Consider the following 17,886-nt stretch of genomic DNA (forward strand, 5'->3'; position numbering starts at 1 on the left):
TTCAACAATATTGTCAGCCACCTTCAGTGTGGATGAGCATGGCATCTAGGTCAGTTACCTCATTGCTGGTAAATTCTTCAACTTGAAAAGCCTGCAAGCCAAGAAGAAAGTGGAGGGAGTATTGGTGCAAATCTGAATGCATAAGGGAAATATTATCTAAACTACAAGGAGATTTCAATGTCCTTCTCTCTGTTTTGGTCAAAAAGAAAGATAAAAAGGAAAAATATAAAATTGAACAAATTTCTGGAGAAACTAGAGCTAAAAAATTTCTGATGGGATTGCTAAAGAATATACATATTTCTCAACTACATATGGAACTTTTACAAAAATTCATCATGTATTAAAGGACAGTATATATATACACATATAGCAGTAACAGCAAATATATCATCTATAGATCAGAATGCAATAAAAGGAGAAATCAGTTCAGAGAGCACAAACAAAAGACCTAGACCTAAATGGAGACTTAGTGACGAAATATTAAATTACAAGTGGGTCAAAAACAAAGCATAGAAATAATAGTTATGTAAAAGAAAATTATAATGATTAAATAATATACCAAGATTTCTGGAATGCAACTTAAAAAGTCCACAAGGGAAAAATTACATGCCTTAAAATCAAATAGCAAAATATAAAAGGAAGTTATTAATGAATTGATTATACATCATATAAAACTTTAAAGCCTACAAACAAACACAAAGTGAGCACAAAAGAGGAGCTATTGAATATTAAAAGAAATAGATAAACTGGAAACAAAAACAAAAAAAAAACCCTATAAAAATAAAACTAAAAACTATTTCTTTGAAATAGCTAATAAAGGAAGCAAACAAGCATTTATTAAACATCTACTATAAACCAAATATTGTACTGAATACTTCACAAATATTATCCCATTCGATCCTCCCAACAGTCATAGGAAGTAGGTGCTATTATTATCTTCATTTTACAGTTGAAGAAACTGAGGCAAACAGGTTAAATGACTTGTCCAGGGTTACACAGCTAACAAGTATCTGTGACCAGATTTGAACTCAGTTCTTCCTGCCTCAAACCTAGTGCTCTGTTCACTGCAAATTAATAAGCAAAATTGATAAAGCTTTAGTCAACATTATTAAAAAGAAGAGTATGGAAAATCAAATCAAAACAAAACTGGAAGAAATAAAAATAATTAGCTGAACCTCATATTTATTTATATGCTAATAAATCCAAGAACACAAAAGAAATATAGTAATACCTCCAAAATTTAAAATACTCTAACAAAAGACCAAATAGAGACCTCAAATAATCCTATCTTAGAAAAAAAAATAGAAGTCACTGTAAAGGGTAGTGGGGAGTATAAAAGGGAGAACTTTTTGATCTGAGGGATCACAAGGGAGAATTCTATTAAACTTTTAAAGACAATATATAAATACTACACAAATTATTCTCAAAAATGAGAAATAGTGCATTCTACCAGATTATAAATAGAAAGAACAGCTATAAAAACCATGAAAAGTGAATCTTGTAAAAAAAAAAAAGTGTTTTTAAAATTATATCTGTCTAAGAAGATACCACCATCTCACTCCTTTGCAGAGGTACAAGGTCTGTGGGTATTGAACATTGCATATATTTTTCAGATTTCTTCAGTGTATCATTGTCTTTATTTTTTTTCTTTTTATTTAAAAATATTTAGTTTAGGAGCTCTCTCTCTCTAGATGGGAAAAAGGAGAGAAACTGGGAGAAATTTCAGTTTTGTAAAAAAAAAAAAAAAAGACATCAATAAAAATTCTTTTTAAACAAACAAAGAGGGAAAGCTGAGATGGTCACCCTCTTTTGTATGCACATTTAATTCCAGCTCATCTGTCCTTAATTCATCATTTCTTTTCATTCCTCAGCCAATTTTAGATAACTCTTCACCATCACTTAGCACTTATCTAGAAGTAGACTGATCTTAATCTTCCATGTAGCCATTTGGATTGGAACACACAAGGAAAATCATTGCAGGCTCCATGGAAGTGACCACCATAGGCCAGTCACTCTTCCCCTTTGCATATTAACTGTCAAGAGTAATGGCATTTTCTCAAACTATATCTTCTTGATCTCTTTGCAACATTTGTCTCTATCCTAGGACTTCTCATATTTTTTTGGTCCCTTACTGATCTTCCCTTTTCCCATGGGTTAAATGATCATTTTCATGAAAGTTATACCCAGTTGTACATATCCAACCCTAATCTTTTCCCTGAGTTTCAGTCCTGCATCATGAACTGCCTTTCAAAGATCTTGAACTGGTTGTACTATAGGCATCTCAAATTCAGTGCAGAACTTGTTGTCTTTCCTGCCCCACCCCCCCAAATAAATCTCTCTTCTAAACCTCCCTGTTACTATCAACATCCTTTCAGCTACTTAAATTTGCAACCTTGGCGTCCTCTTCAACTCCCCACTCTCATTTATCCCATGTATCAAGTCAGGTGCAAAACCTTGTTATTTCTATCTTCAATATGTCTGTTGTTTCTGTATCTGTCATGGAGTATATGGGGCAGCTAGGTGGTGCAGTGGATAGAGCACCAGTGCGGAAGTCAGGAGGACCTGAGTTCAACTCTCACCGCAGACACTTGATACTCACTAACTGTATGACCTTGGGCAAGTCACTTAACTCCAATTGCCTCATCCTGGATCATCTCCAGTCATCCTGATGAATAACAGGTCACTGGATTCAGATGGGTCTGGAGGAGAAGTGAGGCTGGTGACCTGCACAGCCCTTCCTCACTCAAAACAAAGTCAGGTGCAAGTCATGTCATTGTTTCTGATGGCATGGTCTTCTTCGGCAATGAAGGACGAACACATGCACGGGATCTATAGGATTTTCAGGGAGCACTAGCACCTCTGGTGTGAGAGCTTACCAAGACCTTTTCAGGACTGCTTATACATATGTGGTGTCCATTTTTAATCCACCTCTCACCTGTGGCTCCAAGAAGCTGCATGCACAGCGACCACACCCACTAAAACTGTCTTGGTGGACAGGCTAAATCAGACTGGAGGTAACCAACAGGCTACAGGCCCTTCAGTGAGTAAGGGGGATATTTACCCCAAGCAAGTGAAGACTTCCCCTAGTGGAATAGGTGAATGAGAAAAGTTTGCTCCATCAGCCATGAAGGTAGCTGAAATAGGCGCTATGGAGTGCTGCGAGCTTGGTCAGGTATCAGAGACACCAAGGTCATACGCTGAATCCCAAGCGATTACCAGTCATTCTGACTTTTGTCTTGCCACTGGACTTCAGTGGCTGTGAAAGAAAGAGTAAAGGTGACAACTTTGTGCCACTCTGCCTTACTTAAATCCAGTTCATTCACAAGTCAAGACATCACCTCATGAAGTCACTGGTCCTCTTTGAAATGAAGGATGAGTGGTATCTATTATATACATCTTCTTGTGTCTACTCAGACAGCCATCACCTGTTTCAGGTTAAGATTACCTCTTGCCAGTACTATTTCAGTGGTCTCCTACTTGGTCTCCCTTCCTGAAGTCTTCCCCTACTCTAATCCATCCTCCACACAGCTGAAGTGATTGTCCTAAAGTGATGATCTGTCCATGTCACTCCTCTGTTCAATAAACTCCAACAACTTTCTGTCCACTAGGATCAAATGTTAACTTATTTTGACATTTAAAGCTTTTGCCACCTATTACTTCTTCTCTTTGAAGTAATCTTACATTTTATTTCTTTCCATGTACTCTTTAGTCCACTCATAGTAGCCTACTTGCTACTATTGCATCCTGGGCTTTCTTCAGTCATCCTGATGAATATCTGCTGACTGGATCCATATGGCTCAGGAGGGGAAAGTGAGATTGGTGACCTTTCACAGCCCTCCCTCACTCAAAACAAAGTCAAGTGAAAGTTATGTCATCATTTCTCTGATGTCATGGTCTTCTTTGAAAATAAAGGATGAACACAGACAGACATGACATTCCATCTCCCATCTCTCTACCTATATACTGATTGTCCTCCAAGCCTGGCATGCTCTTCCTCCTCAACTGCCTTTTGAAGATCTTGGACTAGTTGCACTATAGGCATTTCAAATGCAAACAAAGTAGTCATTACCTTCCTCTCCCACCATCCTTATAGCCACTTAGGCTTCACTCACTCATATTGATTGATTCTGTCAGTGCCACATTAAGTGTGACTATCTTGTTCTTTGGTGTTTTATCAACCCACTTCTTTTTCTAATCATGCATATCCTTGGTTGTATTTTATACCATTTATTCCAAACAATCATCATTGGTAATATTCTATAGCCTACTCACTATATTCTTTGTGGAGTTCAATTCAGAACAAGTGTCTACATATTAAATTTTCTGATTATACCAAACAAGGAAAGATAGCTAAGACACTGGGTGACAAAATCAGGAATCTGCAAACTCTTGAAAGGCTAGTATAGTGAACTAAATCTAAAGTGATGAAATTGAAAAGGAATCAATGTAAATTTTTACACATAGGTTAAAATAAAACAGATTGACAATACTAGAAGAAGGAGTCATTGGTAGAGACCAGTTCTTCTGGAATAGATCTAAGAATTTCAGTGGACTACAACCTCAGTATAAGTCCATAATGATTTAGAAGCCAAGAAAGCTAATGCACCCTTGGGCTACATTGAGAAGCATACTGACGAAGACTAGGAAAATGATAACCCTGTATACTCTGCCCTGGTAGACCATGTCTATATTTAGTTTTAGATGCTATGTTTAGGAAATAAGTTGTTAAACTGGAAAGTGTCCGTAGAAAGGAAACTGGGGCCTGAATATCATACCTTATAAGGATCTTTTGAAAAAAACTGGTGATGTCTAATATGGAGAAGACTTAGGACTTAGTAGCTGTCTCCCAACTATTTTACATGCTGACATTTGAAGGAGGTGTTAAACTTGTTCTTCTTGGTCCCAAAGGACAGAACTCTAGTTCATGCATGAAACAAATGCATGAAAGTTACAAAGAGGCAAATTTAGATTTGATAGAAGTAAAAATTTCCTAACAAATAAACCTACCTTCAACTGAAAAGTAGTACCAAAGGGAAATAAGGGTTACCTGCCTCTTGCAATTCTTGAAACTAATATTGAATGACTGCTCTTGGGATGTGCTATTGAGAAAGTTTTTCCAATTATACTTTGACCTAGATGGACTCTTTCAACCTCTCTAACTTTGTGATTATGTAAAATGAATTGAATTGAATTGAAATATGTATGCATAGTGCATCTTCCATTGCCCTTAAAGGCACCTGAAATTTTGATTCTTCTAAAATTACTACGTCCCATGATTTTTACTCAAGTGGCATGCTTCTTCCCCTTAAATATTTCAGAAGAGTTAATAACTCAAATACTTATTAAACACATACAGCGTGAACTGAACTATTCTAAACACTGGAGATATAAAACTAAAAAGATATAATCTTTGCCTTCAGGCAGTATGTAATCTATTTGGAAAACTTGGGACAGATATATAAAAGAATAGATAATAATCCAATCACATGCTAAGTATCAAATGAATAGTACAATAGTCAGCACTATAGAAAATCAAAGGAGAAATCTGTTGGGAGTAGGGTGGGGCAGGTTGTATAATTTTGTAGTTATATTCCATGGTTTCAGCATTCAGTTTATTTGATTTAGGCATTTTGTTGATTTTTAAACATTGAATCAAAAAGCAAATATCACATTTCTACTATTATTTGAATATTTTAATTTCTTTTTATCTTCAAACTAGGGTGAAAGTCTATTAAACTTCCTCATCAAAATTTTTCCAAATCTCTCTCTTTTCCCTCTTTTGATATTAATACCTTTTCCCATTTGCTTCTTTGCAATTTTTCTTCTCTCTCTTTTCACACTTTCAGTATGTCTATTTCTCTCTCTTTTTCTCTTTCTAGCCACAGAATTTGCATGGTTTTCTAATAAGTGGCAGCAAAGGTGAAATTTTTTTTGCCTTTTAAGTGATGAATACTTGGCTACAGATCAAAGACAAACCCTGTGGTTTTTGTGGCTGCCACAAACGGGCGTTGTACTTGGCAGCAATCCCAGCTGCCTGGTGATAGGCATGTCAAGAGGATGCCAAGCATATAGGTCAGCAGTGAAGTGTCTGGACATGCTCTTCAGCTAAGCTAATCTGGTTTCCTTTTGTATTTGTGTGTGTTTGTGTTTTTCAGGCCAATAGCAGGTTGAAGCAGATTGAGAAGGAATATAGTCAGAAGTTTGCCAAATCCTCACAGGTAAGCAAAATTTAAAAAAAACTTGCACAGTAGTGACTCTGCTTTTGACGGTTAAAATTGATTCCAGAATACTTCCCTTATATGTTTCATGGGCCAATGTCATTGTTCACTTATTTTTACTGAAGATGCAAGCAATCAAAATGTTTCTTATTTTAAACGTCATAAAAAAGCCTGAAAATTAAACATGCCAGTCCAATAATTCCTTTTAATATCTTTATTCATATCTTTGGGTATCTTGTGAAACCAGCCAGGGCACTTCAGCAGCCAAGGCTATAGCATATTTCACAAGAGAGATTATACACAGCTCCATCCATAATCTCAGACTCTTTGGATGATATCATATGGTGCTTTTTCTGAACTTTGACACATTTTGTTGAATTTTATGACTGCTTCTCAGTAAAATCTAGAAGGTAAAACAAATATCAGCTACATCAATAACTCATCAACAAACTCAGGAGGCAATGTGGGATAGTGGGAAAAATCACTGGCTTTGATTTCAGAAGAACAAGATTCAGGTCCATCATCTGACAGTTATTACCTGTGACCTTAAACAAGCGCCTTAAATAAAGTTCCTAAATCTCACTTTCCTTGTAAAAATTAGGGAATGGCCTCTGAGGGCCCTTCCTACTATGTATCAATGATCCTTTTAGAGAACAAAAAATAGAACTAGTATTTGACATTAAATCATTATTTATCTGTTATCATTCAATTATTTACTACCTGTTTATTCATTTTAAGGTAAGTCAACGATAGAGATTCCCAAGGAGAATATAGGAAACTTGTCTCCTCACCATTAGATAAGTTAGTATTCTAGAACAGTTTGACCTAAATATAACTGTATAGAGGACCAATTGTATGTGTATATTTTAAAAAGCAACAGTGAAGCATAAGGCATAGTAGCTAGAAATAGACCTGGAGTCAACAAAGAAATATGTACAAATTCCATCTCTGATATTAGTTGTTTGAGCATAAACAAGTCCCAAGCCTCAGACACCTCTTTTAATACTTATTTACTAAAGGGTTGCAATCTGTAATGGTGGAAAGCGTTTTCACACCAGTTAAACCATGGGTGCTTGGCATAATAACATTTTTCTTAAGATGATACATGGATAGTTAAGATCAACTTCCCTAGCCAAAATAATTGAAGTAAACAAAAACAGCTGTGGTAGCCTCTCTTTCAGAAAATATGAGTAGAAACCTTTGTTTTCATTAACTCTGGGTGCTAAAAGATAGTAGCAATTGACAAAGGAAAACACAAATGTACCCATAGAGCCACTGCCTTTTTGAGAAATTCTTTGGAGACATTGTTTATTGTTTAATATATATAAAGTTGGAAAGCGTGGTATTTAACTTGGTTTCTTTTTTCTTTTTTTTAGAAAATGTCATAATTAAGATTTTTAGAGCAACCAACCCAACTCATTTCTCAAAAAAAATCAAATAATGAAATTTCTTAAAGTCTACAGCTTGATCTTTAAAATATGTATTTTATGCCGGTCATTGCAATTTGGGAAATCATATATTCTTAGAATGATGATATAAATGTTATATTTCTTCTGTTTATACAAATCAGTGATTATGTCTTGATTGCCAATGTTCAAATATTTCCCTGAAAATATTTTTGGGGAAATTATATCTTTTATAAACAATGAAAAAGAAAAAATTCACAACTGCTTTTTAACAATACCTTTTTAAAAAATTTTAATTCAGAACCACAGTGCATGACAAATTTCTGTCAGGCATGTAATAATGCCCTTTCCATCTCAATTTTTTTTTTAATAAGTTTTTTGTGTTTCGTCTGTTTTTAGTGTCATGTATTTCTTATCTGAAGCAGGATGCTTGTCTTAAAAAAATTGCTTAAATCCTCAATTCCTCATATTTCTTTCACATTTAATTGGTAGAATGGGTACCCCGATATGTTCAATCTAATTGAGAGAGTATTTTAAAGCATTTTCTATCCTTGCCCCCAAAGAATATAATAAATATTTTAAATTGTGGAAGGTCAACAGTACCTATCAAAGACACGGGCCAGTGTGATCCAATGTGGTGGGTATCATTTGTGATTCTGGAAGCTACCAGAATAGTTTGCCAAAGATAATGTAGCTTCCAAATGGGTCCTTACCCTGCACAAATTTGTCATGTGAAATTTGGATTCAGTCAAAGGGCTTCACTTGAGAACCCACAGACCTCATGTGTCCTTGAGGCCTCTGGTTCCACACCCCTGGTTTAGTTCATTCACAAGAACCATCCAGTGCTATATATCTCTTTTTATCTCTTCTAAATGTTTCAGTTTAAACCTTTAGCTGTTCTGTTGTTTGAAATATGCAGTTGAGCACTGAGTATAGGTTGGAATTTTAACATTTATTCTAGATTCTTTTACTTTGGACGGCTTAAATTAGACTACTCTCATTTATACGATGTCATAACTTCTGAACAGTATAATAGACCATTGCAACTGGCGTGGGGTTATGTTGAGACTGTATTACTCCTGTGTAACTCTTCCATACTTCCCAGTTCTAATGTCCTACACCAAGTTGGCATTCCAAAACATTTCTCTCTCTATTAGTTGCTCTTTTTGTTTGAAATAGCAAATTAAAGCTGTGTTTTGACAGTCATAGTACAAGGATACTTTATACAGTTCTCTAAAAACTTAGTAATATTGTTCACCATAGAGATTTCTTTTGATAACTTTCATTAACCTCTTGTTCTGTTACAAACAAAAGGACCACATTCCTTAGCTGTATATTATGGATATGTAAACAATAGCATAATTTATTGCCATCCTATTCTGCTGAAACATTTAATTGGTCTTTAACCTATTCCCAAATCTATAAGGAAGCCTTAATTTATTTTAAGGCATGATTATTTTTTTGCAAAGCTGCTGCATTCCCTCCGTACTTGCAGTATTTGACAAAGAATGTATAATTTAGTTTTCCACATGAAAGAAAGCATGCTTCCTCTCAGAATATCCTGGACCATAAGGCTAGTTTATTTCTCCAAATCTGAAGTTTATTAACTCCTGATTTCCTCTTGCCATAAACCTTCTGAAATAAGAGATACCTCCAGTTTCATGCCCTCTTTGTCATTTGAGAAGCACGTTTGTCTTTTTATTTTCAGCCTCAGGTCAGTCAAAAGACAATTTAAAACTTGTTTTTATAAGAATTAATTTTGTTGATATACAGTCTTCTTATGTATTTCAAAAGATTTGTAATTTCATTTTGTCAGTATTTTGCCTACTAAAACAGATAACAACTCCTCCATGCCTTGGTAGAACACTTCATTGCTATGGCCAGATAAATTCATTGCCTGGTGGTCAGCTTCTCCATTCTATTGCACAGTCTGTACGTGAAGTCTTTCTGACTTGGTAGGGCCTGTCAGAGCTTGTTTTCTATCCACATAACTTTATATAAAGCTCCAAAAAAAAAAATCCCCAACTGAACAATGGTGATAGCAACAACTCTCTCAAAGCCTAAATCATTTTCCATATCATAAAGAATGAGGCAACAACAAAGAAATGGAACGCCATCCAGGGTAATATAGAGCTGGGATTCTTTATGCCCTGGTAACCGCCATAAAAGGCCTGGAAGGAATCCTGAAACCCAAACTAATTTGCCTCTGTCAGTTGCCCTCTGGGTTAGCTCCCAGTCAGTGAGATAAAAACATTTCAGTAAATTGATCAGGATAGAATTGCAGGCTCGTCCCATATGAAACCATTGTGATGATCAATTTGATGCAGAGGAACAGTATGGTAGGTGATACTGTTTCATGTTATGGTAAGAAGGCAAGAAAAATGAACAAATTAGAAATACCAATACTCCACCTGCTGGAACACTTTGGTTCAAATGGAACTAAAACAGAAAAAAAAAATGAGTGCACATGAAAATGGACTTAAGAGATGAATTCTTATTATTCTTATCATAATAAAATTAGAAACAAATCCCATCAGTTATTGACAAGGATTTCCCATTGCTTTTTGTCAGTATTATACATTATTTAGCTTTAAGTTAAACAATAATGTATTGCTAACCATTTCGTAGCAATCATAAAAAAATAACTTGGGTATTAAAATCAGAAAGATAAAAGAAGAGATGAAATTGAGAAGCTACTTAAAATTGAAGAGACAAACTTGAAAACGCTGAGGTGATTGAAAATCTTCACTTAATGCAAGCTCTATAAATTATACCTAATGGCAAGTGACAAAAACACTACAGAAGTTTCAAATGAGTTTTAAAAGGAGATGGGCATAAGAAATTTTGTATTTGATAGCTATGTCAAGAGAAAGAATTAGGAGAAGAATTTACACAAAACTAAAATAAAAATACTTTAAAAAAAAGGATTTTCAGTTTCACCTACACTACTAATCACTATCTGAACTCATTCAGCAGAACTGTCAACATCTGCTCATTTGGGTAGTGAATGCAACTTGAACCTAGGCTACCAAAAGAACGTCCTTGTCTGTACAGGAGAGCTACATGACTATCTAGGTTGCAAGCCCTAGAAAAGTCTGCATTTAAAAAAAAAAAAAACTACTTTAGTTAGGCTCTTTGGAAGCTTCTCTCCATATCCACAATGTGATTCTATAAGATGCCTAGACACAGGGTTTTACTTCACAGAACACTCCCAGGGCTTCCCTCTCCTGTTAGAAACACAAGTTGATCTCCATTCAATAAAATTTCTTTTTTCTATCACTTGTGGTTCTTGATGTCTTTGTGCTCCTCTAATTCTAACCTAGGCCTTCCATGAACTATAACCATAATAAAGAATTAGAAAATATTGTCAATATTTTGTCTACTAAAACAAATAACAACTCTTCCATGCCTTGATAGAACACTTCATTGCTATGGCCAGATAAATTCATTGCCTGGTGGCCAGCTTCTCCATCCAAAATGGAGTAATATTTAAGAACTGATATAACTATGATGAATAAATACATTTCCCTATGTTATATGGCAGAAAATGTGAAAGTAGGGCAGCTCAGTGGCACAGTGTGTGGAGCACTGACCCTGGATTTAGGAGGACCAGAGTTCAAATCCAGCCTCAGACTCTTGACACTTACTAGCTCTGTGACTCTGAGCAATTACCTAATCCCCATTGCTTCACCAAAAACAAAAAACAACAAAAAAAGGAAGCTTAACAACTTTAACAAAGTTGCAGTATAAAATAAACTCCCACAAATCATTGGCATTTCTCTATATTACTAACATCGTCCCGCAGCAAGAAATAGAAAAGAGAAATTCCATTTAAAATAACTATGGACAATATTAAATATTTGGGAGTCTACCTGCAAAGATAAACCCAGGAACTATATGAACACAATAACAAAACATTTTTCATGCAGATAAAGTCAGATCTAACTGATTGAAAAAATATCTGTTGCTCATGGATAGGCCAAGCTAATAAAATAAAAATGGCAATTCTACCTAAATTAATTTACATATTCAGTGTCATACCAATCAAACTACCACAAATTATTTTGTAGAGCTAGAAAAAAATAACAAAATTCATGTGGAAAAATAAAAAATCGGGAATGTAGAGGGAATTACTGAGAAATTCAAGGAAGGTGGCTTAGCCATGCCAGATCTAAAACTGTATTATAAAGTAGCAATCATCAAAACTGTTTGGTACTAGCTAAGAAATAGGGTGTTGGATCAAAGGAATGACTTAAGCACACAAAACACAGTAGTCAGTGGCTATAGTAATCTACTATTTGATAAACCCAAAGACACCAGCTTCTGGGATAAGAACTCAATATTTGACAAAAACTGCTAGGAAAACTGGAAAGCAGTATAGCAGAAACTAGGCATAAACCAACATTTTACACCATGTACCAAGATAAGATCAAAATGGGTACATGATTTGCACATAAAGGGTGATACTATAAGCAGATTAGGAGAACAAGGAATAGTTTAAATGTCAGATCCTTGGAGAAGGGAAAAATTTATGACCAAACAAGAGATAGAGAACATTATGAAATGCAAAATGGACAATTTTGATTACATTAAATTAAAAAGGTTTTGCACAAACAAAGCCAATGAAACCAAGATGAGAAGGGAAACAGAAAGTTGGGAAACAATTTTTACAACCAGTATCTCTGATAAAGGCCTCATTTCTAAAATATATAAATAACTGAGTCAAATTTAAAAGAATGCAAGTCTTTACAAGAATACAAATCTATCCCAATTAATAAATGATCAAAGGATATGAACAGACAGTTTTCAGAGGAAGAAATTAAAGCTATCTATAGTCATATGAAAAAAGTACAAATTAAAACAACCCTGAAGTACCACCTCACACCTATCAGAGTGGTTAATAACAGAAAACGAAAATGATAAATGTTGGAGAAGATGTAGCAAAATTGAAACACTAATGTATTGTTGGTGAAGTTGTGAACTGATTCAGCCATTCTGGAGAGCAATTTGGAACTATTCCCAAAGGGTTACAAAACTACATGTTCTTTGATCCAATAATACCACTACTCACTACTAGGTCTGTATTCCAAAGAGATCATCAAAAAGTGGAAGGGATCCACATTTATAAAAATATTTATAGCAGCTCTTTTTGTGGTGGCAAAGAATTGGAAATTGAGTGGATGCCCATCAATTGGGGAATGGCTGAACAAGCTTTGGTATATGAATGTAATAAAATACTATTGCGCAGTAAGAAATTTTAAGCAGACTAGTTTCAGAAAAATCTGACAAGACTTACATGAACTGATACTGAGTGAAATGAACAGAACCAGGAAAACACTGTACAGAGTACCAGCAATGTCGTGCCATTACCAACTTTGATAAACTTGGCTCTTCTCAGCAATACAGTAGTCTAAGACAATTCCAAAAGACTCATGATGGAAAATGTTATCCACTGAGTTGGAATGCAAATTGGGACTATTTTCTCTTTATTTTCTTTCTCATGGTTTTTCCTTTTTGTTCTAATTCTTCTTTTACAACATGAATAATGTGGAAATATATTTAATATGATTGTACATGTATAACCTATATCAGATTTCTTGCCATCTTGGGGAGGGGGAAGGAAAGAGATGGAGGGAGAAAAAAGTTGGAACTCAAAATCTTAGAAAAGTGAATGTTAAAAACTAAAAAGAAAACACAAAAGCATCTCATGATCTGCACACAGAAATATATGGAGCAGTCGTTGCTATGACTTAGAGAAGAAAAGATGGCACCATCAACTTTAAAGACAGAAGTCAAACATCACTATGGCAGAAGCAAATTGAGAGAGCCATTACTGATTCATGGAAAAGCACCGGAATTTTAACTAGTATCTACAGTAGAAAACTTGAACACCATATTGCCTTTATCTTTGGATTAGAAAAAAAGGAAACTTGGAAATGAATGTAGAAAACATAAGTATATCTGAAATTCAAGATTCACCAAATTAGCAATTCAAACTAAAACTGATGAAGTTAAAATGATATATGAGGAGTTTAAAAAGTACAAAGGTCAAAATAAAAAGCTTAACATCAAATAAAAATTTCAGTGCAGATGCTTGAAAAGCACAGGAAACTTGAAGGTCTTATAACCAGAAAAATGGCAATTATTCATTTTCTCTAGGTAAAAAAAAAAGAGAGAAGAAAGTATATGCCCACGTGTAGAGTAAGCAGCTGGATCCATAGGAGAAAAAAAGAGGAAAATCCAACTAGGAAAAATCCTTATGAATTGATACCAAGATGTTCATTCCATATCCTTCCCAAAGAATCCTTCAGGAGCTCCCAGCAGAGATAAAAAGTAGGTTTCTGAGCTTGTGCCTGGGGTCCATCTTGGAATCTACACCCTCCTTTCTGTTACAGAGCCTCTGCCTACAAACTCTGTCTTCTGCCTGCCTCCATAGAAAAAGGCTAATAATATTGCTTTCTCACTGGAGATTAGATTAGGGCCTTCCAAGACTACATAGACATTGACCAAAAGTCTTTCCTCGCAAAAAGCAGCAGACTGAAGTACAGGCCAGGCGGATAAGAAAAAAAAACTAATAGAGGAATTTGAATGGGGGACCAGCATTGGGCTATACTTGACTTGAGGAAAAAAGGGACCAAAACTAATCTGGGACCATTCTTGTTTCTTTCTCCCCATTCGCATCCCTTCCCCAAGAGGATATGCAGGGAAAGAACCCAGACAAACAATTTTGTGTCATTGCTGAGCCATTTTTAAGTTGTATCCAAGTTTACGTGGCACCATTTGGCAAAGGTGTTGGAATGGTTTGCCATTTCCTTCTCCAACTCATTTTACAGATGAAGAAACTGAGGCAGATAGGATTAAGTGATTTGGCCAGGATCACATAGTAGGTGTCTGAAGCCAGATTTGAACACAGAAAGATGAGTCTTCCTGACCATAGATCCAGCATTCTATCCACTGTACCACCTAGCTACCCTAAACAATCTCATATCCCCCTAATTTAGTAGGAAGCTTAGTCATCTTTTCAGCCCAATCTCAAGTGTATATCCATCAGCAAAGGAGGAGTCAACATGAGTGACAAGAGAATATCTCTTAAAAGACTGAAATCACAAAGATTTTGAGTGGAAAAACTATTGAGAAAGGTTTAGAGCAGAAACAAATAAATCAGAGATGATCCTGAAACAAGAATGGAGAATGAATACTGAATCTTCCAAGAGATTTACAAAGCTGGCTTAATAAATTTTACGAGACAAATAAAAGAAAACACGGGACAAAAATAAATTCTAGAATAGTTCAGGTGAAGAGTCAATAAATCGGGCAAGACAGGACACCTGAAAAAGGATAATTTGGTCACGCATATGATTACAAGAAATGTAACAGCAAAAAATGTAAGTTGGATCAAATGAAGGGCAAAAATATTGCTTATCATTAATAAAAATGAATGACAGAACACTTATATAAAAATGACTACACTTGAGCCTATTTACAAAACTTGGATGTAAAAGATACCTCATTATTGACTCAAATGATTCATAGTGGTACATGTGCTACAAATATACAAAACAGATTGATAGAACAAGGATGCTAGGTAGTTGATATTCACTTGGAAAACTATTTTTTATTTGAAAGATGCTACCAACACAAAATTTGGCATTTTTCTAGGAGATAGCTTAAATTCACTTTGGTTTTGCCTTAAACTCATTATCGTCTCTCCCAAATATAGCTTCTAATATAAAGAAGTGAGTCAACCCAAAATATTAATCTATTTGATACTTCCAGATGATATCAAGATATATATATATATATATATATATATATACACATATATATATGCACACAAATATATACACGTGTGTTACAGATATCTATCTACCTATCTATATCTATAGATTAGATATATATTTACATAGATATATGTGGAAATGTTTAATATTTATATAGACAGCATATATATATATATAAATACAATAGGCACATGAATAACCCATGATATAGATAGGTAGATAGATAGATATACATTGAAAAAATAGATTTAACAACTTTCGCTATGTGTAATCTTTACCTTTAGCTGAAAGCTATAAAATAACATATCCAAGAGTGGAATCAAAATGCCCTCTATTTACGACATCCACATGAAATCAGTATGTTGATAAAGAAGTCCCAGACAAATTACCGATGCATGCAGATTTGTTTATAGAAAGATTTGTTTATGATGTCATTTCAAGAGCAAGTCATTGCCACCACAAAATGGACAACGATTATGCAAAGAAAAGGTAGAAAATAAACAACACATCATTGTAGACTGTAAAAATTTAATACCTACTGAATACATGGCAAGCAAGAATTATAGATGAGAAGTACTCTACATTTTATAGACTAACAGACAACAAATCCTTATGCTAAAAATGCAAACCTCAAAATATGCCTGACAATTCACACAGTAAATTTTACTGGAATGTCATCATTATCATAGAACTCCCAAAATTTCCTAGAGATAACGAATCCCGAGAAAAACTTAAGAATAATAATTTTAGAGGTAGCCATCCGAAATCCTCATAATCTCCAAACTGCATATATTGAAAAGCTTTCCAAGCATAGAGGCCAAGCAGACATAATCCAGATCATGTGAAAAAAAGGATAAAGCATATACATCCCCACCACCCTGTCTGTTTCTATAACTGATCTAAGAATGTTTTCAATGAGCTTAGAGAAAAATGTGCTTACATACTAATGCTTTAATTCATCTGTGAAAATCTGTAAAAAAATTATTTATCTGTGCAAGATTATAGAATATTGAATATAAAAGGATAAAATAGGGTTAATATTTTTCTATAGCTGTTTATATGTACAAACTCCATCAAAAAGATAAGATGAATGTAATAATATTAATAATACAGGTGTGACACCTATTTCACTAAGCTCTTCCATGTAAACTGTATCTCTGAGAACCAAATTGAATCTTCTCAAAATGACAATTTGGCTAGCAGTTTGAACAGTTTTCACTATGCCTTTTTATGAGTAGTCAGTTTGGAGAAAGACTGTTAAGAGTGATGGCCTGTGAAAGAAGCTGGAGACTTTTGTCCAATTATGGCACAGGAAAAGATAGAAAGTAAGAAGTTTGAACAATTTTCTTGATTGAAATATTTTAACCTTATTTTGCAAGGTGGTTGAAGATGATTCTTCAAAGATTTTGCTTGATACCCTTAAACTGAATGGTAGAACTGTGTTTCTAGAAAAAAGGTCCTCTGCCCTAAAGATGATTAAAGGTGACACTGTCTATGATTTTACTCAGTTCAAATATTATAAATACTTCTTTATGTCTGTGTGTTATTATTGATTATGTTGTTAACAAATTATATTATCAGTAAATTTAGTATTGAAGATATTAGGGTGTAATCAGGATATGTATGAGTCACTTCTTATGTGGGAAAGAGGTTTCTCCAGTTTATTAAATATTATCTCATAGTCTTGAAACGAAGGTTCTGAGCTACATGATTAATTAATGAAAAAAGCTTGCAATTTTATTCAGGAAAATATGATAGCAGGCTGAGAGGTGACCAACAAATGAGATTGTGTTTTGGTTTAAATTATTTTTTTTTATTTCACATAGGTATATTCTCATAGAATTATATTGCAAAGTAATTGATAGTGCTACTGAAGATTAATAGCATTAACTTGCCCACTTAGTTTTATTTGAGGCCTATTAACTACACAAGATTATTACTGCATTATTTGTTACTAAATATTATTGGTTTGCCAAATATTAAATTATCAGTATTTTGAAGTTGGATAGAGATAGCTTTAATATGAATCATAAATATTTTTGAACTGGAATCTTGGGGGTTTCCTGATTTTAGTAGTAAACCTGGGGAATAAAAACAAGGACATTATAAAAATATTGAAAAGAAAAATCAAAGAATCAGTAGACTCCAAAGTAATTTAAAATAAGATTAGGACTCAGGACTGGGAAGTCCACTCAATTAATATTCTGTGTGCTAACTAACCCATTAGATCATAAAAAATATACAAGATACCCTAACTGTCGGATATCACACCTGGGAACTAATTTACAAAATCCCTTCTGAAGAAAAGATGGTCATGGGGGTGCAGAACCAAGATGGTGGAGTAGAAAGACACACCTACTCTAGCTCTTCCCCCACAGCTCATAAAATACCTGTAAAAAATGACTCTAAGCAAATTCTAGAGCAGCCGAAGTAACAAAACTACAGAGTGAAAGAGATTTTCAGCCCAAGGCAACCTGAAAG

At 34.5% G+C, this 17,886-nt stretch overlaps 1 protein-coding gene across 3 annotated transcripts in view; it reads left to right on the forward strand.

The window, feature by feature from the left end:
• The window catches only part of CEP112 (centrosomal protein 112), a 587,248-nt gene that overhangs the window by 416,566 nt on the left and 152,796 nt on the right, over positions 1 to 17,886 (forward strand). For all 3 annotated transcript variants that reach the window (XM_072645484.1, XM_072645485.1, XM_072645486.1), the window contains one exon: positions 6,156 to 6,218. In XM_072645484.1, the coding sequence (XP_072501585.1) occupies positions 6,156 to 6,218 (63 nt within the window). The remainder of the gene's footprint in view (positions 1 to 6,155; positions 6,219 to 17,886) is intronic.

This window comes from Notamacropus eugenii, chromosome 2 (genome assembly GCF_028372415.1).
Source record: "Notamacropus eugenii isolate mMacEug1 chromosome 2, mMacEug1.pri_v2, whole genome shotgun sequence".
Taxonomy (NCBI): Eukaryota; Metazoa; Chordata; class Mammalia; order Diprotodontia; family Macropodidae; genus Notamacropus; species Notamacropus eugenii.